The sequence below is a fragment of the Mustelus asterias genome, chromosome 23, assembly GCF_964213995.1.
Source record: "Mustelus asterias chromosome 23, sMusAst1.hap1.1, whole genome shotgun sequence".
Classification (NCBI taxonomy): Eukaryota; Metazoa; Chordata; class Chondrichthyes; order Carcharhiniformes; family Triakidae; genus Mustelus; species Mustelus asterias.
Genome location: NC_135823.1, coordinates 48692428 through 48719125, shown reverse-complemented (window position 1 = coordinate 48719125; position 26698 = coordinate 48692428). Strand labels below are relative to the sequence as shown.

The 26698-nt window shown below is 41.2% G+C and overlaps 1 protein-coding gene across 7 annotated transcripts in view; it reads left to right on the top strand.

Moving 5' to 3' along the window:
• The first annotated feature begins 538 nt into the window (after positions 1 to 538).
• The window catches only part of crebbpb (CREB binding lysine acetyltransferase b), a 153755-nt gene continuing 127595 nt past the window's right edge, over positions 539 to 26698 (top strand). For all 7 annotated transcript variants that reach the window (XR_013500682.1, XM_078240494.1, XM_078240493.1 and 4 more), the window contains exons 1-2: positions 539 to 770; positions 3229 to 3971. Coding sequence is in view for 6 of the 7 variants with exons in the window: in XM_078240494.1 (XP_078096620.1) it covers positions 686 to 770; positions 3229 to 3971 (828 nt within the window). In the remaining variant the exon portion in view is untranslated. The remainder of the gene's footprint in view (positions 771 to 3228; positions 3972 to 26698) is intronic.

Genomic DNA, 26698 nt, shown 5'->3' with positions numbered 1-26698 from the left:
ACTTTAAGATCAACAGCCGCCATTTTGGTGGAAAATTTTCTCCGAAATTTCAGAGGAATTGAACGGTGTCGGGAGCTGCGCTCGATGTGTTAAGGACCCCCAAAAGCCCACATTCGGTTCCGAAATCCACCCGGCCGTCAAATTAGCGTTGGTCCAGGCGCCTTTAAGCGGGGGAAAAGCGATAAGAGAAAGGGGACCGGGAGAGGAGGGGGGCGGGGGAGTTTAAAAATCCGTATCCCCTTCGCTCCGCCGTACCGAGCCTCTGGGTGAAGTATTGTTTTCATCGCCCTGTCGGCAGCGGCCCGGCGTCAGTCCGTGGCCTGGCTTGAGGCCCCCCCATAGCCGAAAATGCGGCCTGACTGACAGGTTCCAATTTATGTCTTTTTTTGCGTATAGAAAAAAAAGGGGGCTGGAAGAAATTTATTTTTTTCCCTGTTTGAGGGGGGAGTGTGGAATGGCGGTACGGGGTGTCGCGGTGGGGGAATGGCGCTGTGGCTAAGGAGGAGCGGGCTCTTGGTGCTAGTCTCAGGCCCCAGGGCCTGCCAGAGTTGCCGCTGCGTCCGTCCCTATCCCTCCCCCCCTCACCTTTCCATGTTCATTATATGAAACGCGATAAAGGGAGGGGGGAAACCATATATATATATATATATATACACACACACATATATAATATACAGAAAATAAAATGGCCGAGAACCTGCTGGATGGACCGCCGTCTGCCAAACGGCCCAAACTCAACTCGCCGGCGCTTTCCGCCAGTGACAGTACAGGTAAGGAGGGGACAACCAGGGAAGGATTGGGAATGTAGGTAGCTGCGTAGCCTCCCAACACTCTTATTTCTGGATTGCAGATGTTCAACCAGGACAACTTGCATGTTGTGTGTGTCTATGTGTGTTTTAAAATTAAGGATCTTGTCAGATACCTTTAGCAATGGTTGGTTTTGAGATGGGTTGTTGGACGATTTAGTGAGGGGAGGGCATGGCAGGATTTGTTTTGCTCCTTCCCTCCATCTCCCCGCCCCCCACCAAAAATGAAGCTAGCTGTCTTTGCAGTGGTATAATTGGAAAGATTTGGAGGGGAATGACCCAAAAACATGTTTAAGGCCATAATACGTTTTAGTTATTGCATATTTAGAAACTAGTAAGAAAGCGAATTATGAATGACCCGAGCAAATAAATTATTGATCGGTGTAATTGAAGAATTATTTAGCATTTACTTGTGACATATTTCACGAAGTTCAATTCAGTAATCGATGCACTGGCTCGTTTTCACACAAGCCAAATACTAATAAAATTTGTCCATGGCTTCCCTTAAAGTTTGTCTTGCACCCGCATTTCAAGTCAAGTATTCAGTTATCGTAACATTGGAGAAATTATACCTTTGCTGATTTTTCGCAATGTGCAAAACATTTCGTTAAAACTAATGGAATATGTAATTTAACACATTGTTAAAGTCTGTAGATAAAGCATTTAACATTTAACAGTAAAATATATTTAGCTTTTCAACAGTTTTGTGACAAGTGAAGTAGTAACTTAAATTACTTTGCGTAAAAGTTATTGCATCTGATGCTGTGTGTAAAACGTGCATGTGTCGGAAGTAGCAGTCCTCCGTATTCTTGTCATTATTTTGTAAATAGAAACTTGTAGCGACGGACTGCATTATGTCCAGCGCTAGTTGGCGGAAGCTCGGGGATTTAAATTTAATTCTATACTGGCTAGTGGCAAAACGACACCTCCCAGATATTGCCCCGTGGACTCTGACGAGCCGTGTAACCGATACGACTGTCGAAACCTTTAAGTAACAATAATTACAGTTAGTCATCAGTTATCCCAGATACTACAGCTATTTAACGGGACAAGGCCAACTAAAATGGCAATTGGACATTCAATATATTGCAATAACCGAAGAGAAAATCATTATATATGCATTTCTCGTTGTACATAATTTTAAACTAATAATGAGTATCCAAACTGCCACTGGGCTATATAAGAAATACAATGATAATTATACAGAATTGAGCTTGTTTTTAAACTAGTGCATTATACTGTTAATCCTGCAACGGAACTGTTAGATATTTGTAGTGTACAAACTAAACAAAAATGAAGCATTCTTTAGAAGTTTGTTTACTCTTTTATATGTCTAATATACATGAACAAATGAACATTTAAACTTAGCTTCCATGTTATGACAACTCATTATAATAGCATAATACATTGTGGGCGTGTACTGTGGATTGTAGGTGATCGATACTTTAGAGCATTCAGTCTCTGAAGTTTGAACTGCATCTTATGTTACTTCGTCCTGCACAAACATTGAAGAAGCATATATTATTTGTATGTTCACATTCAGCTAAGTTGGTTGCAGTGTATCAAATGATTTATAGGAAGGTTTATGCAACCAGTGTGAAACCAAGATTTAACGTGACTGTATGTTGTATTATTTCCTGACTTTTCTTTTACCTTTGCTGGAACTGTACCCACTGTTGTGTGAAGTCTCTTTAACAATGTCCAGTGTCAGATTTGTCCTGTTATGGTTTATAAAACTGTTACAAAGTACATTTTTAAAAATTGACTAGAAACGTTTTGACTTGAAACATGTGGTTATGCATTTCAGAAATGCTTACCATGAAATAATAAGAATTCACATGGTTGACTTGGGTAGGTTGGGCTTATGATTTGGTGCGATAGACTTTTCTTCCTAAAATAGCCTCAGACAGCAGTCAAATTCAGTATATTGCCCCATAAAGGTTTTAGCGTGTTACAGTTGTTTTAATGTGAAGTCAGTGCTTAGTATGTCATTGTTGTGCAAAGGTATAATAAACTACTTTTGCAGGGTGGTCAGTTTTTTTAAACAATGACTATTTTATGAACTCCAATTGCAAGTGAAGAGTAGCAGGGACCATTGTTCACTGCACATATCTTGACATAGCTGGAAGTTCATTACTGAACATGTTCTTTGGGATTGGTTTTGTGTGGGTAAATGCTAGTGTTAAATAAAAACAGAAAATGCTGGAAAATCTCAGCAGGTCTGACAGCATCTGTGGGGAGAGAATAGAGCTGATAGGCAAGTTATCGCTCCTAAACTGAGTTTTTAAAAAATATGTTGTGTTAAATTGTGCATCCTTGGTATGTGTTGGGTGCAAAAATTATCTTTAATACAAAATGTTTGCAGTATGTACAAAGTGCACTTTTGATGATATACTAAGAGTGGATAACTTTTATTTTTTAGATTTTGGATCGCCATTTGATTTAGAAAATGATTTACCCGATGAGTTGATCAGGTCATCCGACCCTTTAGGATTGCCTAATGGTGGCGAACTAAGCCAGTTAAACAGCAGCATTGGTCAAGACGCTGCTTCTAAACATAAGCAGCTCTCGGAGCTTTTGCGGGCAGGCAGTGGCTCCAATCTCACTGGAGGACTGGGCAATGTGAACTCCAGCAGCAACCCAGGCAGATCAATGGACAGTCCTGGCCAGGGCCAGCAGAACAGCTCCAACATGGGCAAAAGCCCTCACAATCAAGGGCTCACTTCACCTTCCAGTCTCGGGATGGCTGCTAGTGGTTCAAGTTCTTCAACCCCTGGCTCTCAAGCACTGAGCACACAAGCACAAAAACATGGAGAGCAGAAACTTCATAATGCTGCAGCATCGGGTATGGTGTCTGCCAACAGCAGCCCAGCTGCTCAGACTGGGCCAGGAGGAATCGGCATCAATACCAATCTCGGTCACACCCATCAAACTCTATTGAACAGCAGCAACAGTCAAGGTCTAATGCAGCAGTCGCAGCAAGGACAGGGACAGGTGCTGAATGGATCCTTGGGGGCTGCTGGCAGGGGTCGAGGAGGCATGCAGTATTCAAACTCTGGCCTGGGCAGCTCTGGCAGTGTGTTAGCAGAGACTTTGGCCCAGGGATCGGCACAGATGGGTGCACACACGGGTCTAAACACACAGCAAGCTGGGGCAATGGCGAAAGTAAGTTTTTTTTAAAAACATTTATTATAGCATTGTTTGAGTCCATATTTACTATCAAATTATACAGTCATCACCTGCCTCTGTGTTTCTGAAAGGCTTTAGTATTTGGGTGAAGCATATCCTTCTGTGCTTCCCCTGAAGAACAGCTCCTGCCCTGCTCACATCCCGCTGTGTTGTGTCTGTTTTGGCAAGATGAACCCAAGCTGTGGGTTGGGAATTTGGGCCAAGGGTAATTTTGAGGCCAAGTCTCATTTCCCCCATCTCCTGTCTTCACTGTACCTGTATCCTCTTGGATTTTTTAAACTGATTTACATTTGTATCTCACTTCAAACATAAGGTAAAATGGCAAGCAGCATGTTGGAGACTGGGAAAGGGGAGAGATAGTTAGCTAGATGCTGCATGCATCATGTGAAGGATAGGGCAAAATGGTGTCTGGAGCAGACAAAGGTGAGTCTACCAGATGGAAGAAATATTTGTGAATCTGACAATTAAGATGGCTCATTGTAGTTTGACTAATTCAAGGGCAGAGTTGTGGAAGTATGAAATGTAACAAAGGAGATCGAGTTGATCATAATGAAGTGTAGAACATTTTTTATTTTATCATTCATGTCTCCTGGACGATTCACAACCAATTAATTGCTTTTGAAGTGCAGCCACAGTTGTTTTGACAACCGATCTGTCTGTAAGCAAGGTCTAGCAAAGCAAATGCAATGAATGACAAGTTGAATTATATTTTTGGTGATGTTAGTTGAGGGACAAATGTTGTCTTGGACCACGAGGAGAATTTGAGTAGCTCAGTGACACCTCATTTGTTAGCTATTCTGCCAGATTAGCTTGACTGGATATTGGTCTAATATCTCATCCAAAAGTTGGTATCTTCGAACACACACAGTACTACACCATAATATTAGCTTGTCTACCTTGCTCAAGTGGGGTTCGAATCCACAGTCTTCTCACTTAGGTAGAGCTGGTTTATGTTAATGGTTTGGAGCTCTATTCAGTCCTTTTCCCTGATTTGACTAAAAATATATTGAACTGAAGAGTAATGAATTGTGAAAAATTCGTCTTTGCTACTGCTGGTGGCTGGGTTGCAACTGCCAATGAAAGGCAGTCATAGAATCCCTACAGTACAGAAAGAGGCCATTCAGCCCATCAAATCTGGAACAGAATTAGTTAACCATGTTTACAACATTCAGTAGAGATAGTGTATTTTGCTTCATGGAGTTGGTGACATCTTAGGTGTACTAATCTTTTGAAGTCTTACAAAACTGAACCTAGTGGGGATGGAGGTTGGAATGGATATGGGCAAGTTAATGGGCCTGAACAGGCAATTCATCACTGGGGTTTCACCTGGCAGCAGTTGGAAGCCCAACTTATCAAATTAAAGCAAACTACTGCAGATGCTAGCAATGTGAAATAAAGACACAATATGCTGGGAATACTCAACATGTTAGGCAGCACCTGGGGCCAAAAACAGAGTTAACATTTCAGGGACTTCCACGGATGCTGACTGACTTGAATATTACCAGGGTGTTTTGTTTTATTCCAAATTATCTGAGCTGTTGAGAATGATTGGGCAGAGCACAGGTCCAGGAAACCGAACAGTGCAATTATTGTGGAACTGAGGGTACAGAGAGCAGCAGACCTTCTCAATGCTCAGCCTGAGTGCCCTGAGGCCAGGAAAAATGACCCAAAGGGAACATCTGTCCTGGCATAGTTAGGTCAAACCAGGTGTACTATTCCCACAGAGGCTAAGCAAGAGAGTTGTTTCCAATATTAACTGTAAAAACAAATGGATGAATCTTTGTCTTTAGTCTGTAGAATCTGAATTACTCTCAAATCAGATTGATAGTTTGGAAGATACATGGCTTCAAGATGTTTTCAATGTATGACCATTTTAAAGATGTCTTTTTTTTGTGATATTTAAAAGAGCCAGTACACACACAGGTGTGTAGATGATCTAGCCACAAAATGAATGCGTGAATTTAATTATTTTTCGGAATCGATTTTTGCTGTAAAGTATGAACTGCTGTGCTTTGGATTGAGAAATGTTACAAAGTGATGACGGTGGATAGGCAATGACAAACATTCAAAGAGTCCATGGGTGAACTACAACAATTGTTTATTCCTGTCTGGTGCAAAGTAAAATCCGAAAGGTGGCCAAACCATGGCTTACAAGGGAAATTAGAGATAGTATTAGATCCAACGAAGAGGCATACAAATTGACCAAGCGTGCAGGGAATTGTAAGTTTGTGGGGAACATTAGAAACTTTTACAGTCAATTTTATAGGTATGTAAAGAGAAAAAGATTGGTGAAGACAAATGTCCCCTTATAGTCAGAATCAGGGAAATTTGTGATGGGGAACAAAGAAATGGCTGACCAACTAAATACATACTTTGGTTCTGTGCTCACAAAGGAGGACACAAGTAACATTGGGGAGCACGAAGTTTAGTGAGAGGGAGGAACTGAAGGAAATCATTCTTAGTCGAGAAATGGTGTTGGGGAGAGATTGGGATGGAAGGCCAATAAATCTCCAGGGCCTGATTATCTACATCCCAGAGTACTTAAGGAAGTGGCCCTCGAAATAGTGGACACATAGGTTGTCGTCATCTTCAGATTCTATAGACTCTGGAAGAGTTTCTATGGATTGGAAGGTAGCTAATGTAACCCCACTATTTGAAAAGGGAAGCAGAGAGAAAGCAGGGGATTATAGACCAGTCAGCCTGACATCGGTAGTGGGGAGTCCATTATAAAGGATTTTATAACAGAGCACTTGAAAACAGTGACCGAATCAGCATGGATTTACGAAAGGCAAATCATGCTTGACAAATCTACAGGAATTCTTTGAGGATGTAACTAGTAGAGTTGATCAGGAGGAGCCAGTGGATGTGGTTTATTTGGACTTTCAGAAGGCTTTTGACAAAGTCCCACAGAAGAGATCAGCATGTAAAATTCAAGCGCATAGGATTGGGGGGGGGTTTGTGTATTGAGATGGATAGAAAATCGGTTGGCAGACTGGAAACAGTAGGAATAAGCAAGATCTTTTCCCAATGGCAGGCAGTGTCCAGTGGGGTACCACAGGGAACAGTGCTAGGACCCCAGCTATTTACAGTACATATTAATGAGTTAGATGAGTAAACAAAATGCAATATCTCCAAGGATGAGGGTTAAACCTTTAAGGATGGAGATGAGGAGAAATTTCTTCCAGAGAGTTGTAAGCCTGTGGAATTCGCTATCACAGGAAGCAGTTGAGGCCAGAATATTGTATGTTTTCAAGAAGGAGTTAGATATAGCTGTTGGGGCAAAAGAGATCAAAGGATATGGGGGAAGGTGGGCTCAGGCTATTGAGTTGGACGATCATACTGAATGGCGAAGTAGGCTCAAAGGGCCAAATGGCCTACTTCTGCTATTTACTATGTTTTTAATGATGCTAGGTGCTTGTATCTGTTTTCCAAATTGTAATTTGGTTCAGAAGTTAATCATGCATCTAAAGTAGAATTTTTTGTTTGAACTTCCAACATCATCTGTTTGAAGTTTGCCTAACTTGGACAGCTTAATGTTGTCCTTTCCTTTATGTAGATTTTAGATGTATAATATTTTGGGTTGCTTTCTTATAGTCATATTTGTATGGTTGCTTTCAAATGTGAACCCTCCGTTCTGTACTGTTGTGAAATCAGTTTAGTTACAACATTTCTGCATGTTTGGAAAAAGAGCCAACAGGAGAAGTGCTTGTTGTAAGAGTGTCATGTTCAGGAGTTCGGAACAGAGCCGACTTATGAGAATCAGCCTCTGGTTGTAGTCACTTTCTTCAGTGCTTGTTGATTCACAGCGTGGATTTTCAAATCCATCTGCCTTCATTCACTGGACTTTTAATAACACTGTAAATTCTTTGTAAGGACAATTTTGAATTTGGCTTTGGTCCGGAGGTTGTTAGATTTTGGTTTTCTGTGCAGTGCTGGTAAAAAAAACAATGACATATGCGGCACAGGCTTCCAAATAAACTCGCACCAGTCGGAATATGTGGGGCTGGAAGTAAGCAATTGGTGCTGCGGTGTGTGCATTAGGTTGAGTTCGGGGGTGTTTGTAGAACTGGTGGGTGTGGTTCCACTGCTGCATTGTGGCTTTTAGTTGCGACGGTGTTGTCACACCACGCACTGATCAATTGACTTAACATGTGTATCCAGACATAAGCAAAGCTTCATATTCCATTCGATAGATTGTGTTTGTGGGCAGGGGAGAATGATCTATTCAAAATACACGTTGTCGAATTTTGTAGGAATGATTCATTCGTGGTTATTCAACCTTTTTAAAGGGAGTTGATGCAAGTTTTGGCAAAGGTGGCATTTTTTCTGCCTTCTTGCAGGTGAAGCAGCCAGATGACTTCACCTTTTTAATGTGCATCCAAGTACCAATGGCAGGTTTCTGTTTGCACAATCATAGCCACAAAAAAACTTGTTATATTTAGTCATCATAAATTGGTGAGTTGGTATACAGGCAGCATCTTTGTTTGGACTGAAGTTTATTCAGGATGAGTGGCTGGCCAGCAGAGCAGTTGAATAATCAGATCTGGAGGTAACAAAAGCACAGGCCAGGGTTCCAGCAGCAGCTGGACTGAGGTGAAGATAGATCATGTTAGAGGTGGAAGCAGGGCTTGTGGTGAGTGGGTGCATGGTTTGTAATGCAGCAGAAAGTCAAATAGTTGTTGCAAATAGTCTGATTCAGTCCGATCAGGGAGAGGGTTGGAATTAGGGTTGCCCCCTATGATTAAATGCATTCCTAGAGGTGCAATCACATGACTTGCTGCCATGCACCAGCCATTCCTCAGCCAACACAATCCTCCTTGTGACATACAGGGCAGCTCAGTGGTTAGCAATGCTGTCTCACAACACTAGGGACCCAGGTTCAATTCCCGGCATGGGTCACTGCCTGTGCTGAGTCTGCACATTCTCCCTGTGTTTGCATGGGTTTCCTCTGGGTGCTCCGGTTTCCTCATACAGTCTGAAAGACGTGCTGGTTAGGCGCATTGGCCATGCTAAATTCTCCCTCAGTGTACCCGAACAGGCGCCAGAGTGTGGCGACTAGGGGATTTTCACAGTAACTTCATTGCAGTATTAATGTAAGCCTACCTGTGACACTAATAAACAAACTAAACTTTATTGCCTTCCTATACCAATTGGAAAGCAAAAAGACTCACTACCCAGTTGGATGATGCTTGTCAGCCAAACAGCCTTTTTTCCCCACTTTCAGTATTTTTATATCTGGTAAAGAGAAATGTTCACACAAATTGGTAAAAGCATTTTTTAATGTCCTGATGATTTTTCTCCAGGATTGCACGTACGAGTGTCCTCGAGATTAATTTTCAATTTCTGCAGGCTCCAGGCCAGTCTTGGAGCGTTGGCAACCCTAGTTCGAATCAGTGCTGGGGAGAGGCCAAGGGTTGGTGCCTCAATGAGAAATTTGAAATGGGCAACAGAGAACAAGTATTTGACAGGTGAGATGAGTAGAACAAGGTGAGGTGTTTCCAGAGGTGTGACTGTGATAAAGGCCATATCAGGTGGCAAAAGGTAAGGCCAGGTGAATAGCTTCACCAAGGTGTCACCGCCACCATTTATGAATGGTCATAGTCTTGTCCATGGGGTGGGTAGAGATTCTGGAGGGAACTGTGGAATGGGACAATGATCCATTGCCAGAGTACAAGGGGATAATGGTAGGCATGGTGGGATGAAGGCTGGCAAGGGTAGGCCCAAGGAAACTCACCAATGGGAAGTCACCCAGAGCAGAAGATGGGGTTGCTGGTGATAAGGAAATATTAGAGAGAGTCTCAGTGGACCCTTGGAAAATGCCAAGAGAAGTACTTGAGGACACCTGAACTTAACTGGGGGTATGAAGCCGGAGAGTAAGAGAACACAGTAGTATTGACTTGTACTTTGAGATAATACTGCCGGATTGTTTCAGGAATGCAAATGATCCCAAAAACATGATTGTCAAAACCAACCACACAATATTAAAAACTTATAGCAGTTCTCGTTGTTTAGCAATTTGACACACGCATAACTATGGTCTCTAGTGATGTAATTGAATTTGCACCAGATGTTAGAATGGAATTATAGCATGATAACCTAATTTGCTGTACAATGGCCATATCCATCACTGTACAAGGAAGAATGAAGCTCTCCACTATATTTTAGTAAGACATCAATGCTTGGAAGACCATTTAATTGTGTGTAAATGTACAGTGCACACATTCAAATATATGAATTTGAATTGATTCGTATAAATAGTATATTCATAGAAACCATAGAAACCCTACAGTACAGAAAGAGACCATTCGGCCCATCGAGTCTGCACCGACCACAATCCCATCCAGGCCCTACCCCCATATCCCTACATATTTTACCCACTAATCCACGCATCCCAGGACACTAAGGGGCAATTTTAGCATGGCCAATCAACCTAACCCGCACATCTTTGGACTGTGGGAGGAAACCCACGCAGACACGAGGAGAATGTGCAAACTCCACACAGACAGTGACCCAAACCAGGAATTGAACCCAGGTCCCTGGAGCTGTGAAGCAGCAGTGCTACCCACTATGCTACCGTGCCGCCCTAATTGATATTGATAATTCTGATGTTGTTATGAAAGAATGAGTTGAATTATCTAATAACTTGACTTGTGCAGCAAAAATTGTGTAAGAAGGTGGGAACTTAGTAGCAGTAAAATAGAATTACAAGATAAATATATCAGAACTACAGTGATTATTTTATGATCAGACTTAATAAAAAATGTTTGTTTTATGATTTATGGCACTACATTAAAGGTGTTACATAAATGCAAATTGTTATAATATTGAATTAGGTTGGCCTGATATTTTGGTGCCAGCAATACTTATTTCAAGGATGGGAACTATCACAAAGGCAATTTTAAGATGAACAAAGATATTATCGCGCTTGGGTTTTGCTACCTGTTGATTTCTTGGAAATTCCCCATCACCTTTGAGAATTCCTTAAATTGCTAATAATTTGTGATTGTCACTTAGCCCCTTTTACCATAGTTTTGTTTTATACTGCATTGCAATTTGAGTGAAATTGAATGTTAATTTGGTTAATCGGTCAGTAACTATTGAGAAAAATGAAATTGTGGATTAAGTAGTACACTATAATAGATTTGACAATATTGTTCATTAAAGCACAGAATATTGGAATATTTTACTGCTGCTTTTTAAAATATTGAGTTTAGGGCAGGCATCTTTTGTACTTTCAGTAAATTACCTTGTTTTCTACGCTATTGTCAGTTGAAAATATAGTTAGGACCCAGAAATTAGTACTATTTGAGAGAATTTTTTAAGCGCTAACTGCAGATTCTGTGCCAAACTATTTATTATACCCATAAGTGAAAGGGAAAATAATCCCATAGCCACCACGTAAAAGTGGGATCTGTTCTGTATTTAAAGCAGATCCTGAAATCTGAAACAAAAACAGAAAATACTGGAAAAACTCAGCAGGCCTGGCAGTATCTGTGAGATAGAAAATAATGTTTCGAATATAGGTCTCTTTTCAGAGTTAAAGAGAAGTAGAAATGTGATGGATTATATACTGTATGAGAGGGGATATAGTAGCTGGAACAGAGTAGGAGGTCAGTGATTGGTGGGAGGTAGGAGAGATGGTAACAAAGATGCGTAAGTCAGGAGACAGTGGAAGCGTTAATGGCAGGAGAAGGTTCTAGTTGTTGCATTATGGTAAGATATCAAAGTCAGTGTTCAGTGAAAGCAAAATTAAAGAACAAGTGACAGATGGCCCAGTGGGGGAGGGGTAAGGGGTTTTTGCATTGGGACAAAAAATGTTTTGGATGCAAAAATAAATAAAAAGTACCAAGATGGAGGAGAAAGGTGATAGAAGTTTAGGGACGGAATTCCAGAGTCAAGGCTCTCAGTAGCTAAAGGGACAGCCACAAATGGTGGAGTGATTAGAGATGCTAGAATTAGATGGATGAGAAGGTATCTCAGAGGGTTGTGGGCTGAAGATTACTTAACTTTATGGAGGCTGGAAGGCCTGCTGGTTGTGTGTTGGAATTGTCAGGTCTGGAGGTAACGGGCATGGATGATGCACAGCTTCTGTCAAATTGTTTGTCGCTGCATTTGGAGGTTTCATTATATGTCGTGGCCTTCACAAAAGGTAAGAGCACATCCTTTAGGAGGTAAAATAACATGGATAAATGGTTGGCTATAAGGGAGGAGAGAGTAGAGAGGGATAAATGGGCCTTTTTCAGATTAGCAAACTGTAACGAGTTGAGTGCCACAGGGATCAGTGTTGGGTGCTCAGCTATTCACAATCTATATCAATAACTTGGATGAAGGGAGAAAATGCATGGTAACTAAATTTGTCAATGACACCAAGGTAAGTCGTCAAATGGTAGAGAGTCTGCAGAAGGATATAGACAGGTTAATTGGGAAGTCAGTTAGCTGGATGGTTGGTTTGTGATGCAGAGTGACGGCAACAGCATGGGTTCAATTCCCATTCTGGCTGAGGTTATTCATGAGGGCCTGCTTTCTCAACCCCTTGCCCCATGCCAGAAGTGCAGTGATCCTCGTGTTAAAATCGTCACCAGTCAATTCTCCCCGTTGAGAGGGAGAGCAGCCTGTGGTTACCTGGAATTATGGTGATTTTAACTTTTATGGACAAGCTAACTGAGTGGGCAAAAACATGGCAGATGGTGTATAACGTGGGTAATGTGAACTGTTCACTTTGGCAGGAAGAATAGAAAAGCAGTATACTTTTTAAATGGAGAAAGATTGCAGAACTCAGTAGTACAGAGGTATCTCGGTGTCCTGGTACGTGATCTCTCAAAGTCAGTGTGCAAATGATTAGGGAGGCAAATGGACTGCTAGTGTTTATTGTAAGAGGAATGGAATATAAAAGTAAGGAAATTTTAGCAGGAAAGTGGGGCTGATGCTATATTCCTGTTGAATGGTGGAGCAGGCTCGAAAGGCCAAATGGCCTCCTTCTGTTCCTATGTTCCTTTGCAAACAGTATTTCTTACCTCACCTGCGAAGATTGAATCAAGTAGATCTCGGCAACTAACACAGCCTCTGCTTTGTTCAAAGGTCGAGCTCGTCACCTTAGTAAAGATTTTAGTTTGAATTTATAAATGTTTAAAACTATTATTTAGTGAAACTTGGAAGTTTACGTTTCTAAATAGTTTGCAATACTTTTTCAGATTTGATATGGAAGTGTAAAGGCTGCTGTGTACTCATTATGGAAGGATTGGTTTCTGTTAAGTACATGCTTCGTAATACTAATCACAAGAGGGCACTTGCAATCAGGAAATTTCTTAGGCACCTGGTTTCTACTTGGCAGTCAACATGCTACACAGCCAAACGTTTTATTTTGAATGACGGTAATTTTGGATTAGCAGTGCTGCTATCAATCATTCAAAAGTATCATCAAAAATTAAGAGAATCTTGCCAATCTGAACTTTAGTTTTGGACCATTAGCAAGCATATTCTAGATTGATTCAAGGCACGTCTGAATGAATACATCTGGAAAACAAAAACTGCTCAAACTTTATTTAATTTATGATTAACCTTAATGTGGAATAGATGCAGACAAGATACAGAGAAAATATAAATCATTCCTTCCCTGAATAAAACTGAAGTGAGGAGATAGGGAATTGTTAAATGAAGAACAGTATAATCTGCTACATTTTTGCATCATAACATCAATCCCAATCTAATTTTTCCAGTTTAACTGCAGTGTATAATGGTCACACTAGAACCAGCAGCACAAGCGTTTATGACGTCAGCATAAACTGTAAAAATCTTTAAGGTTACAATATGTTGATCAATTATACAAAACAATTTCTGGCTCTCTTCATGCATCAACCTACCTCCTGCAGTCTAATTACTCTCAACACTATCATGTGACTTCCTTTCTAGTCCTTTAGAAAAATAAACATATTGGAGAGCTTGGATAGATGTACAAATTAATCTTTTTCATGCTCCTCCTTTTCAAAAATGAAGTTATTTAGCCCCTAGCTCACAGAATACCTTCCTGCTTACTGGAGCAACATTTTAAATTTCCATTTTAAATTTCTCAAATTCCCTGATGGCCTTGACCTCTCCCTATCCCGAACCACCTCCAGCCTCAGAACACTTCGATATATGCACTCCTCCAATGTAGCCTTGTGCTCATCCCCTTTTTTAGTACTCCATCATTGATTGCCATGCCTTCAGCTACTGGTGCCCTAAGCTCTTATGTTCTTATGAGGTCTGAAATTCCCTCCCTAAATCTCGCTACCTGTCTCCCTCGACCCTTAAGACCTGCCTAAAAACCTAGTTTTTGATTAAGCCTCTGGTCACCTGCCCACATGTCTCCTTATGTAGCTCAACGTCAAACTTTGTTCGATAACTCTCCTGTGAAGTACTTTGTGATGTTTTACATCAAATATACCGATTTGATTTATTATTATCACATGTATTAGTATGCAGTGAAAAGTATTGTTTCTTGCGTGCTAATTGGACAAAGTATACCGTTCATAGAGAAGGAAAGGAGAAAGTACAGAATGTAGTGTTACAGTCATAGCTAGGGTGTAGAGAACGATCAACTTAGTGCGAGGTAAGTCTGTTCAAAAGTCTGACAGCAGCCGGGAAGAAGCTGTTCTAGAGTCGATTGGTATGTGACCTCAGACTTTTGTATCTTTTTGAGTGGTGGACGGAGCTTCATTCACGACCCTTTATAGTTTCTTGCGGTCTTGGGGGCGGGGGGAGAGGAGAAAGGGGGCGGGGAAAGGGGGTGAGGGGGGAGGAGAGAGGGGAAAGGGGCAGAGGGAAAAGGGGATATTGGGGGGGGGGGGGGGGGGGGTGGAAACCAGGACATACCAAGGAGGAGGAGACCAGGACAAGTTGTTGGTAATCTGGATACTTAAAAATCTGAAGCTCTCAACCATTTTTACTTTTACTTTCCCAGTTCACCAGATTCTCTGTCTCATTCCAGTAATCTGTTTCGTCATTGTTTCAGGTCCTACATACATCCAAGTTGTTGTGGTAGAGATGAAAGGGCAGTGTGTTACTTTCCCACAGCCAGGAAAGTTAAAAATTGTGGATCTCCTCTATATATTAAATCCATTCTCTTCTTTTGAGAACCAGTCTATTAAGTAATGTCTTGGATTGGACAGGTGGTGCTTCGGGTACTGTGAAGGGTAAACTTAGCATCATCATCAGTGGATCAGTCTAATGGAGGGTACAACATTAAACGTAGTTATTACTGTACAAGTAACTAAAGTATTTGAATATTGTCTCTCCAATACGAGACCTGATGTTTTTCTGATTGCAAAGTTTCCTGTTAGTGTCGTGAAACTGTGACGAGGTGGTGTGTTTGTGGAGTAAAATCTAATGTTTGATTTCTCTCCCTCTCTTGCATACTTGTGTCAGTATTAAAGAGCTGCTCATTAGGTATACTCAGCTTAAGAGCAAGTTCCCCAGGTCTGGTGCACCCAAATATTGCTTTTGTACTTTTGAAGTTTAGGAGTACATGGACAATTGGACCTGTGGCCTTATCTTTGGAGCTACAGAACCAGCAGGATGGTATTACATAGAACATAGAACAGTACAGCACAGAACAGGCCCTTCGGCCCACGATGTTGTTCTCAGCTTTATCTGAAACCAAGATCAAGCTATCCCACTCCCTATCATCCTGGTGTGCTCCATGTGCCTATCCAATAACCGCTTAAATGTTCCTAAACTGTCTGACTCCACTATCACTGTCACTGCAGGCAGTCCATTCCACACCCCAACCACTCTCTGCGTAAAGAACCTACCTCTGATATCTTTCCTATATCTCCCACCATGGACCCTATAGTTATGCCCCCTTGTAATAGCTCCATCCACCCGAGGAAATAGTCTTTGAACGTTCACTCTATCTATCCCCTTCATCATTTTATAAACCTCTATTAAGTCTCCCCTCAGCCTCCTCCGCTCCAGAGAAAACAGCCCTAGCTCCCTCAACCTTTCCTCATAAGACCTACCCTCCAAACCAGGCAGCATCCTGGTAAATCACCTCTGCACTCTTTCCAGCGCTTCCACATCCTTCTTATAGTGAGGTGACCAGAACTGCACACAATATTCCAAATGTGGTCTTACCAAGGTCCTGTACAGTTGCAGCATAACCCCACGGCTCTTAAACTCCAACCCCCTGTTAATAAAAGCTAACACACTATAGGCCTTATTCACAGCTCTATCCACTTGAGTGGCAACCTTTAGAGATCTGTGGATATGGACCCCAAGATCTCTCTGTTCCTCCACAGTCTTCAGAACCCTACCTTTGACCCTGTAATCCACATTTAAATTAGTCCTACCAAAATGAATCACCTCACATTTATCAGGGTTAAACTCCATTTGCCATTTTTCAGCCCAGCTTTGCATCTATGTCTCTTTGCAGCCTACAACAGCCCTCCACCTCATCCACTACTCCACCAATCTTGGTGTCATCAGCAAATTTACTGATCCATCCTTCAGCCCCCTCCTCTAAGTCATTAATAAAAATCACAAAGAGCAGAGGACCAAGCACTGATCCCTGTGGCACTCCGCTAGCAACTTGCCTCCAGTCCGAAAATTTTCCATCCACCACCACCCTCTGTCTTCGATCAGACAGCCAGTTACCTATCCAATCGGCCAACTTTCCCTCTATCCCACACCTCCTTACTTTCATCATAAGCCGACCATGGGGGACCTTATCAAACGCCTTACTAAAATCCATGTATGTGACATAAGCTGCCCTACCTTCATCAACACACTTAGTTACCTCCTCAAAAAATTCAATCACATTTGTGAGGCACGACTTGCCCTTCACGAATCCGTGCTGACTATCCCGGATTAATCCGCATCTTTCTAAATGGTCGTAAATCCCATCCCTAAGGACCTTTTCCATCACTTTACCAACCACCGAAGTAAGACTAACCGGTCTATAATTACCAGGGTCATTTCTATTCCCTTTCTTAAACAGAGGAACAACATTCGCCACTCTCCAGTCCTCTGGCTCATTCCCCGTGAGAAGTTTAACAACACCAGGTTAAAGTCCAACAGGTTTATTTGGTAACAAAAGCCACACAAGCTTTCGGAGCTCTAAGCCCCTTCTTCAGGTGAGTACATCCTCCCTCTGAACCTGAAGAAGGGGCTTAGAGCTCCGAAAGCTTGTGTGGCTTTTGCTACCAAATAAACCTGTTGGACTTTAACCTGGCGTTGTTAAACTTCTTACTGTGTTTACCCCAGTCCAACGCCGGCATCTCCACATCATCATTCCCCGTGGACAGTGAGGACCCAAAGATCAAAGCCAAAGGCTCTGCAATCTCATCCCTTGCCTCCCAAAGAATCCTAGGATATATTTCATCAGGCCCAGGGGACTTATCGACCTTCAGTTTATTCAAAACTGCCAGTACATCCTCTGAACAACTATTTCCTCCAACCTATTAGCCTGTAACACCTTCTCTTCCTCAAAAACATGGCCCCTCTCCTTGGTGAACACTGAAGAAAAGTATTCATTCATCACCTCTCCTATCTCTACTGACTCCATACACAAGTTCCCACTACTGTCCTTGACCGGCCCTAACCTCACCCTGGTCATTCTTTTATTCCTCACATAAGAGTAAAAAGCCTTGGGGTTTTCCTTGATCCGACCCGCCAAGGACTCCTAAGCCCCTTTTTCAGCTCATTCCTTGCTAACTTGTAACCTTCAATCGAGCCATCTGATTGTTGGTAGATTTTGTAAAAATGTAGCAAGCTTTGAAGGACCTAACCAGTAACGGTAAACTAATCAGGTGAAGAAGCAAATAGATGCCTATGAAATTCTGCAATGTTTTAGATAGTTAGTTTTACTTAATTTTGGTAGTGGATTAAGAAAGTTGCTTTGCAGTTCAAAATGTGAGTACAAATATGTTCATTGTACACTTTTTCTTGTGCTGCATTTGAGTACTGCAGTCATCTTTCTTTTGTATTCAGTTTTGAACAGTGGGATCATCTGGTTTGAATTTAATAACAAAATAAATCCTTAGTAAATTGATTTCATGATTTATACTGTCTCTGATTAGCTCTTGTATTGCAAAGTCCCAGTATTTGGTTTACCTTGGATCCTGCTGGCATCCATTGGGTGGCTGATCTTGTTTACACTGCAGTCATTACAGGCCAGTAATGGTAGCATCAGTGCTTTGTTTAAGTTCAATAAACCCTCATTAGGATAAGCCTTTTTGGGTTACTTACCTGGCAAGGGTGAGTCAATGGTCAAGCAGGGCACGAGGCTAGCCCATTGCACTTGGGGTGTGTTGACACCTGTGATCGTGGCGTCTCTAAGCTAAGATAGAGTAAAGCATCAAGGTAGTCAATGAGGTTAAACCAAGGTTTTACCTGATGCAATTTTTCAAAGCCATCTCAGTCTTTTGGCTAAGATGAAGCATGAGATCAAGCACGGGAGGGGGTGCAGTGCCTCATCCTGTCAACTTGGATCTGGTTTGTCCCTCGTGGGGACCATGATTGAATTTAATTTGAATTGGCTTTTTTAATTAGAAATAAAGAACTGAAAGGTACCAATTAAAGAGGTATAGACAGACATTTGGCTTTTTGACCACCTTGTGTCTCTGCACACATAGTGGGATTGCAGCATAAGGGCCTGTGCTATGACGGAACCTCTGCTCTTTTTATAATAACTTAATTGAATAAGTGACTTTCAGCTAGATCCTTACTGGTAGATTAAGCTGTTATGCATCAACAATAGCTGGGAGAGATTTAATTGAAAGGCTGATGAGTTTAGTGACATGCAAAGCATGCAATTAGTGCCCTGCAATTAATTTAAGTTCTTGAAATTGCTCAGGAGATCTTGTTTGGTTGATCTCCCGTGAAGTTACACATGGGGAATTGAAACCAAGTGTTGTCTTTAGGTTAAGTGGGGTTGGTGGTGAGGAGATGGTAGTTTATCGTTGTGGGAGGTCAGTCCTTTTTCTACTTGTATGTCAGTAGCAGTTCCATGAACAGCAAAAGTCAGTGTACTTTCTTGAGTATCATTAATATGAAGAATAACATACTTAAGGGAAGCCAATATAACTCAATTAAGTGTTTGTGTGTACGGCCCACAGAGAGAGTGGTGAAGATAGGTTCCTCTGAACTGATTTTTTAAAAAAAACCCCACCGTACTATTTCAAATGATAGCAAACGTCAAGACATGCGAAAATTAAAAACCTCCTGTGTAGCTGGATACTTAAACACAATTTATTTTGGGACTAACTTCAGGTGGTCTCTTAATTCAAGTCTTAATCATTCAAATCTAAAATATATTGCTATTGGATTTTGCAAATTGTCATATGCAACTGTAGTGGTTTCAACTTTGCTTTAAAAAGCCTTGCATTTAAATTACACCTTTCATGACCTCAGGACATCCCAAAGCACTTTACAGTCAATTAAGTACATTTGAAGTGCAGTCACTGTTGTAATATTGAACAAATCACTAACCTAGTTCAATCGAAGGTTCATTTTGTATGTTCTGGAGATTCCTGGTGATTGGCTAAATGGCAGTCCTGAATGAAATTTATGAAGTTCTCTGTCTGTTCTTTGAACCATTGGTGCTATTTGCCCTATTCCCACCTAGAATTGTCTAAAGGATGAATAATGACACAGATGAAGTTTTTGGAAATCTGAGCATGCAGGAGCAGTTATATGTTTTATGTGCAACCTAGTTTTCCAAAAGGAGTTTCGCTTAGCCTCAGGGAAGTATGAATGGGAAAGGGGACATCCACTGTTAATTAGTCCAGAGGGCGTATTCTGTGTTTAGAACCTTGATATTTGTATCCAGCTATTCTGGCTCAGGCACAGGAAGAAAATTATTTCAACTTTTTTTTCAAGAAATGTAATGGAATTGCTTTAAAATTTAAACACAACTCTAGTTCTACACATTAGAAGTTTAAAGGGTGACTTCTTATCAGGATTTTTGCTTTTTGAACTGATTTCAGCCGGTTTTGTGATTCAAGTCCTAAAATCAAACCACCTTAAGAACTAACCTGGGCAACAGTTTAATCAGACAGTATTCAGTTAGGCTCCTTCATGTATGTTTGCAAATTGAATTAATAGAGCAACTAAATCGGGACCACTCCAAGAAGTCATACTCCTTCCCATCTCCTCTACACCAGCATCTAAAATAAATCAGAGTAAGCAAAGGATGGTCCCAATTCTTAGCGAGTTGTTTCTATTAAATTGATCCTGTTGTTGAGACTGGATCTAGTTTATATACACGTATAATTTAAATGCTGAGCCTATTACGACCAACCTTTACCATTGGACAGTGTAAGTTATGCCAAATATTTGCTGATGTGGAAGTTCTTGGGCTTTTTGTTGACTTCTAAGTTGGATGCTGTAAATTTTCCAGTGGTGCTTTTTTTTGTTTTCCTGTGCAGTAAAATTGGACAAGTCATTCCATCTTACCCACATGCTTCTGAAAGCTGTTCTTCAATTTTATCATTGGGTAATTTTGCCGCCTTTTGAAGGATCCAAAGAGTTTGGATGAACAATCTTTTATTTGGCTATAAAAAAATTATGTATTATAGAAAATTTTAATTTCCTTCTGTTACATCCACTGCACCTACAATTAAGTTTCTACAGTCCCAAATTTCCATAGGCTGCTCTCCCCTTTGACAGGGAGAGCTGACTGGTGGTGATTTTAACCTGAGGATCATATCTCAGGCTAGGGGCAAGGTTGAGAAGGCGGGCCTTCACGAATAACCTCAGCCAGTACAGGAATTGAAGTACCTACGATGAAAAGCAGCTGATAGCAATTAGTAATAATCTCAAAGTGTGAAATGTTTTTTTCAACAATCTATTTCAGTTTATTTCCTCTTTGTTGGACAACAGAAATGTATAAACCCTGTTTGATACCTCATCAGCTTATGTAAAACCAGGAGTTTGCACATTAAATTCCAACATTAATACTCTAATTGGTCCTTAGCATAATACTTTGGAGTATTATTAAAGAAACTACCTTAAAGTGTAAAAATTCATTTAAAACAATAGAAGCACTCCTACCTTAGCCAGGTTGATAAATGCAATATCCCGTATAGTGCTGAGTCATGTAGATTAGAAGCACTGTCTTCTGTCTGCTGCCTGTGCTGAGTTGGTTCGTCCAATTACTATTCAGAGTACTCTGCTAGGAAGTATAGAGTGGATAACTTAAATAAGGTTGTGTTCATGCATGAGCAATAGCTACTTGGATGAATCATCCAAAGGTTGCTTGTGCCCATAGCACCAATGCCTTCTGGGGAAGGAGAAGAAATTTGTGGAAGAGGAAAAAACAAAGAAATATGGAGAGAAATGCTTGTATTCATGAGGAAACGTTCAGAAAATTGCCATTCTCAAGGTTTACTAGGGTTAAGCAACAAATGTTAGCCTTGCCAGCAATGCTCACATCCCATGATAACGCCAAAAATCAAATGGGTCTGCAGATCTATCTGTGACTCGGGAGCAGAGATAAAGACCCTGTGTAGTTTGGTGTTTAATATCAAAAGTTTGGTAGAATCTTTTGTGTGAAAGGACCCTGTAGCTTATGATTTTTTTTCTAAAATGTAGTTTATATAAGAACATCAAGAATTCTAGATACTTATTTACATGAGCTTTTTACATTTAGCAGGAAAGCAAGAGTGTTTATTGGGGAGCAGACTTAGTTCCTGCTTTACCAAGGAAAGACATCCTGCAAAAATGTCTGATTACCTACATAACCCCCATCTGTTGCTTGCTCCCAACTGAATAACTGGGGACCAGACACAATGTATCAAAAAATATCTGAACTCGGGCCCTGTTTGAAATGCAATGAAAGGGATTTATTTCAAAATATTCTGTATTCATAATTAATTGCTTGGAGGAAAGAGTATCTTCTGGTAATGACTATAAATACTAGGACAGAACTGTTACAAGTGACAATTTGGGTTCAGGCTATGGTTGGTATTTAGTGAATTGTACTTATCATTTCATTGTCACGGCTGGGGATGATGAAAATGGATAAGCCTCTGCAAGTTCATATTTATGTTACTGTGAAAAAGATTGAACTGCAAAGTTGTTATTGCCTGTGTGCCACACAGGTAGTTACTTGTTTGTTATGCAGCTAGTCTTTGTGACATAATTGTCAGTTTTTCTTTTTTGACAGTGTAACTATTCAAAATGATACGCAAGCTATATTTGCTATCACAAATTCACTTTTTCCCCTGTTAAGGGTCAAGTGCATTTCAAATATACCAAATGTTGCTGAGACAAATCTATGGAAATTGAAGCATTGTAGACCAGTAACACATTTCATCTGTCGCCACTCCAAACTCCATTTATATTGAAAGCTGGCTTGCGCTAATTTAATCTTGTGCCATTAAAATTCATCACGCCTCCTTGTATTGAGCTTTATACAATAAACACTTCAGAAATAACACTTTGTGGGAAGCACTGACAGTTATTATAGTGTTTATGTTGTACTCTATTACTGTTACATTTTCTGCATGACACCCTGGTTAGGTTTTCTGGCGGGTTTTTTTTCCAACTGTCTTGCAGTAACTAACTAGCATTTGGTAGAGGTTGGGAATCTAAAGTCGGTTTTAAAAGGTTTCTTACATTTTAATGCCAGGGTTTTTAAAAATAACTTTAAAGCATTGTATAAATGGGGTCATGAAGGGGAAGAATGTGTACTTTGGCTTGAAGGAATGTGGCATGGGTTTCCAGAACTGCAATTTTACCATTTCACTGACACACTGGCAGCAGTGTGTACCCTCTGCAAGATGCACCGCAGCAATTCGATAGCACCTCCCAAACCTGTGGCAAGGGCAGCTGATGCTTGGGAACACCACCTGCCGCAAGTTTCCGTCCAAGCCACACACCATCCTAATTGGGAACTATATTGCCATTGAATGTTAAAAGGAGTTGGTTAGATTCTCTCTTGTTGAAGATGGTTACTACCTGATGTGAATGTTATGTGCCACTTTTCAGCCCAAGCCTGGTCATTGCTGCATATGGACACAGATCAGAATCTAAGGAGGTGTGAAAAGTTGGTCCTGGTTTGTAACCCTGAGGCTGGGGCAACTTGCAAGAGGGAGCAGACAAAGAGTAATGCTGTGACTAAAGGAGGCAGCTATATATTGCCTCCTTCAATCTCTCCAAGGCATTCAGCCATGTGACAGTCCATCAAGCTGAAGAAGAAAATTGACTGCCCTCCATAGCTGCTCAGTGTGATCTCCTATTTCCACGAAAACATGTTAGATGAGGTCAGCTATGACAGAGAAACATCTGAATCTTTTGAGCTCCATGGTGGGGTCAAACGGGTTTGCGTTCTGGTGAAGACATTCTTTGACATATTCCTCCTCTTGCTGCTGTCACATGCCTTTAGTTTGCCTACAGAGGATGTCTGAGGGTGTCTGCTTGCGCATCAGAACGATGGAAAGTTGTTCAGCATTTTCCACCTGGGATCCAAGATAAAAGGTTCCCATCAGAGTTGCAATGCGCCAATGATGCCGCACCAGCATTCCAGACTGAGGAACACCTTCAGCAGTAAACGTCATCGCCCAAGTTGCTGTACTGCCATCATTCAGCATTAACAATGTGTTGCTGGGAATTATTCTTGAAAGCTTCATATATCTAGGTTTCACAATCATCAGGAATGTGTCATTTGATGCTGAAATTAATACATGTTACAAAAGCTGCAACTGTACTGTCCAAGCTGAGTAAAGAGCACATAACTTAAAGTTTATTTATTAGTCACAAGTAGGGCTTACATTAACACTGCAATGAAATTCCCCTAATCGTCACACTCCGGCATCTGTTTGGGTCAATGCACCTGACCAGCACGTCTTTCAGTCTGGGAGGAAACCGGAGCACAGGAGACCCATGCAGACATAGGGAGAATGTGCAAACTCCACACAGACAGTGACCCAAGCCGGGAATCGAACCCAGGTCCCTGGCGCTCTGAAGCAGCAGCGCTAACCACTGTGCCACCCACCAAGCCTGCACCCTTGGTATACTCTACGAAAGTGGAAACTTGGACAACATAAGCCAGGCAGGAGAAAAGGTTGAACTGTTTCCACCTTTGCTGTCTCTGACAGCCTCGACACCCCTTGGTAAAAAGGATGGAGATCCTGGAACATGCTTATTCTAATAGTCTACACTCATTGCTTAAGACATTGACATCTGCGCTGACTTGGCTATGTTCATCAGATGTATGACAACTGTTTGCACACAGACTTTCTGCATAGTGATACTGGCCTCTGGGTTATGACCTGCAAGATGTCCATACCTCCTCAAAAAATCAATTGCAAGATGCGAAAATGGCGAACCTTGACAAGTGGGAGACAGTCACTGTCAGTCATGACCTCTGGAGATTGATTTTTGAGGGGCATTGGGAGAGGCGAGGAGAAACAGAAAGTTTAGCTGGCCAAGAAGAGGGCCCAGAGAAAACAAGCCACCATATCCTGCACCTTCTCAGTCCACTGTCGTGTTCTGCAGCAAATGCAGCAGAGACTGCCTGCCAGAGTGGCGCTCTTGAGCTACACCAGATAATGTTTAACAGGACACAGACCATCATCTCACGAAAGGGAAGGTAGCCAAAGAATTGGGAAACCCACAACCACATGTTTAAATCTCATGAGATGGTACTTTATTTTCCTACCATTTTACTAATTGTTTTGTTGACATAAGGTTTTTGGTTATAATAACTCAACAGCCCAGCATTAACAATGTCTTAATGATGCAATATGAAACCAAGCCAAATCATTGCATTCTGCCCGGTACTGGGGATCATTTTGTCCAGAAACCAATTCCTAAAAGCAGCAGTCTGAAGGCATCTAATTGCATTTCCATCGTCAATATCTAATCTCTTCAATTGTGATTTGTGGAATTTCCAGATCATCCAACACTGTCTATTAATTGGACTATGTACCCTAGAGAAGTGGTTTTTCAATTTTTTTTGTCCATGGACATCTTGGGTAGGGCAAAAATCACGTGGACCACCTCCTGATCCTCCACCCACTTTCGCCTGTTACTGCAAAAAAAACTCATCAAAATTAGCGGAAGAATGGCGCTGCTGCTTTTAATGAAATACAAACAAGATGATGTCTAGTTCTACGCTGGAGAGTTTCAGTCTGATGTCAATCTCCTTGTTCAGATTGTTTCTCTCGATATTCAGCCCCAACTGTTGAAAATCTGCTTTTGCAGTTAGGTGTTTGTTTTAACTGTAAATTTTACATTTATAAAATTACGTTGTTGTTACTCATGCCTATGATTATAAGGGTATTTGGGCAGAGCGAGGGTTAACGGGGGGGCTGGAGAACAGGCTCGTGCTATACATGCAGCAGCAGGTCTAGTCACGTGACATCACATGATTGGGGATGAGCGCTCTGGCCTGTTCTGTCCTGGCCTCAGCCATGACATTGTGCCTCAGTTGCTTGCATTTCGGACTAGCCTCTAGGATCACCAAGAGGACCCTCATGGCAGAGAGTACTTTGAAAACCTCTGCCTTAGAGTTACCAGGGAAAGGCAGATGTTTCAAGATAGATGTGTCAAGATGTAAAAATTGAATTGGAAGGGGAACATTCTTTGTTTTGTTTTGACAGGCCTTTAAAAGTCCGTGATTTGGAAGCTTTGTCAGATTCATTGAATCCAGAGAATCACTTCGTGTTGTCTACTTTGCTCAGGTGGCTTCCTAAACTTCAAGACAATAATTCAGTCCTGGGGTTTAGATAACCAACAACAGTGACTTCTATCTTTATGTGACTCCTTCAGATGAAAATATGTCCAATTCAGCTCTAATAAATAAGACTGTATATTCTAAAGCTTGGCACAGATCACATCTGGCGTATGGTGATTCATGTTCTGCTGGGACTAAGGACGAGTCGTTTGAAATATGGTAGCTCAGCTTTAAGTTTGTGTTGAGATGACATTAATTTGTTTGTGTGTGATTGATTGTTGTGCAAAAGGAGGCTGTTGGGGAAACTCTTTGGTCTTTGGTTGTTTTTTGTGTAAGAAATATAAGAAATTCAGTTAATGATGAGTTCATGATGAGCAAATTTAGACTGTTTGCAGAGGGAATCTGGTGAACGGTTGCCTCATATTTCTTTCTTGTGATTTTATAAATGTAAGACGTATTCTTTCAAATCCCTCGCTTGGACTTGAGTCATTCAAACCGCAGCAGTCTTTGCAAACTTTGAATACTGCAAATGTCTTGCTGTTAGACCAGTGCCATTGTCCCAAGACCGAGTTGCATTGTGAGATGAAGTCTGAATCAAAATCCCAAAAAGGTCCGAAGTCCTTATTTTGTAACATTCTCGTGTTTTCACCATGGTATTTGACATTAAGCATTGCATTTGGTAATATTGCCGTTTTCTAATTGAATATTTTGATGCTCCAATGTGCTAAACTACAGAGAACAGGTGCAGGATATTGTGATTTTGGCTAGTTCTTCATAATGGACTGATGGACACCTAATGTTTCTAAACAAGGAAGGAAAGTTGCTAGGAACTGATTGTCAAACGATGTGCGTTAGGAACTGGCTGTCTGACCACCTGGGCAGCACATGACACATGGCATGTAAAGGTCAAACTTTAAAAAAAAATACAGACAAAATGAAATAATTAAATTCTCTGGTTGCACATTAAGATTTCACACTAGGTGGGCTTCAAACTTAATGAGATGTTAAATCAGCTTTTCTTCAGGTTGCTAGTATAATTGAGTTTGAA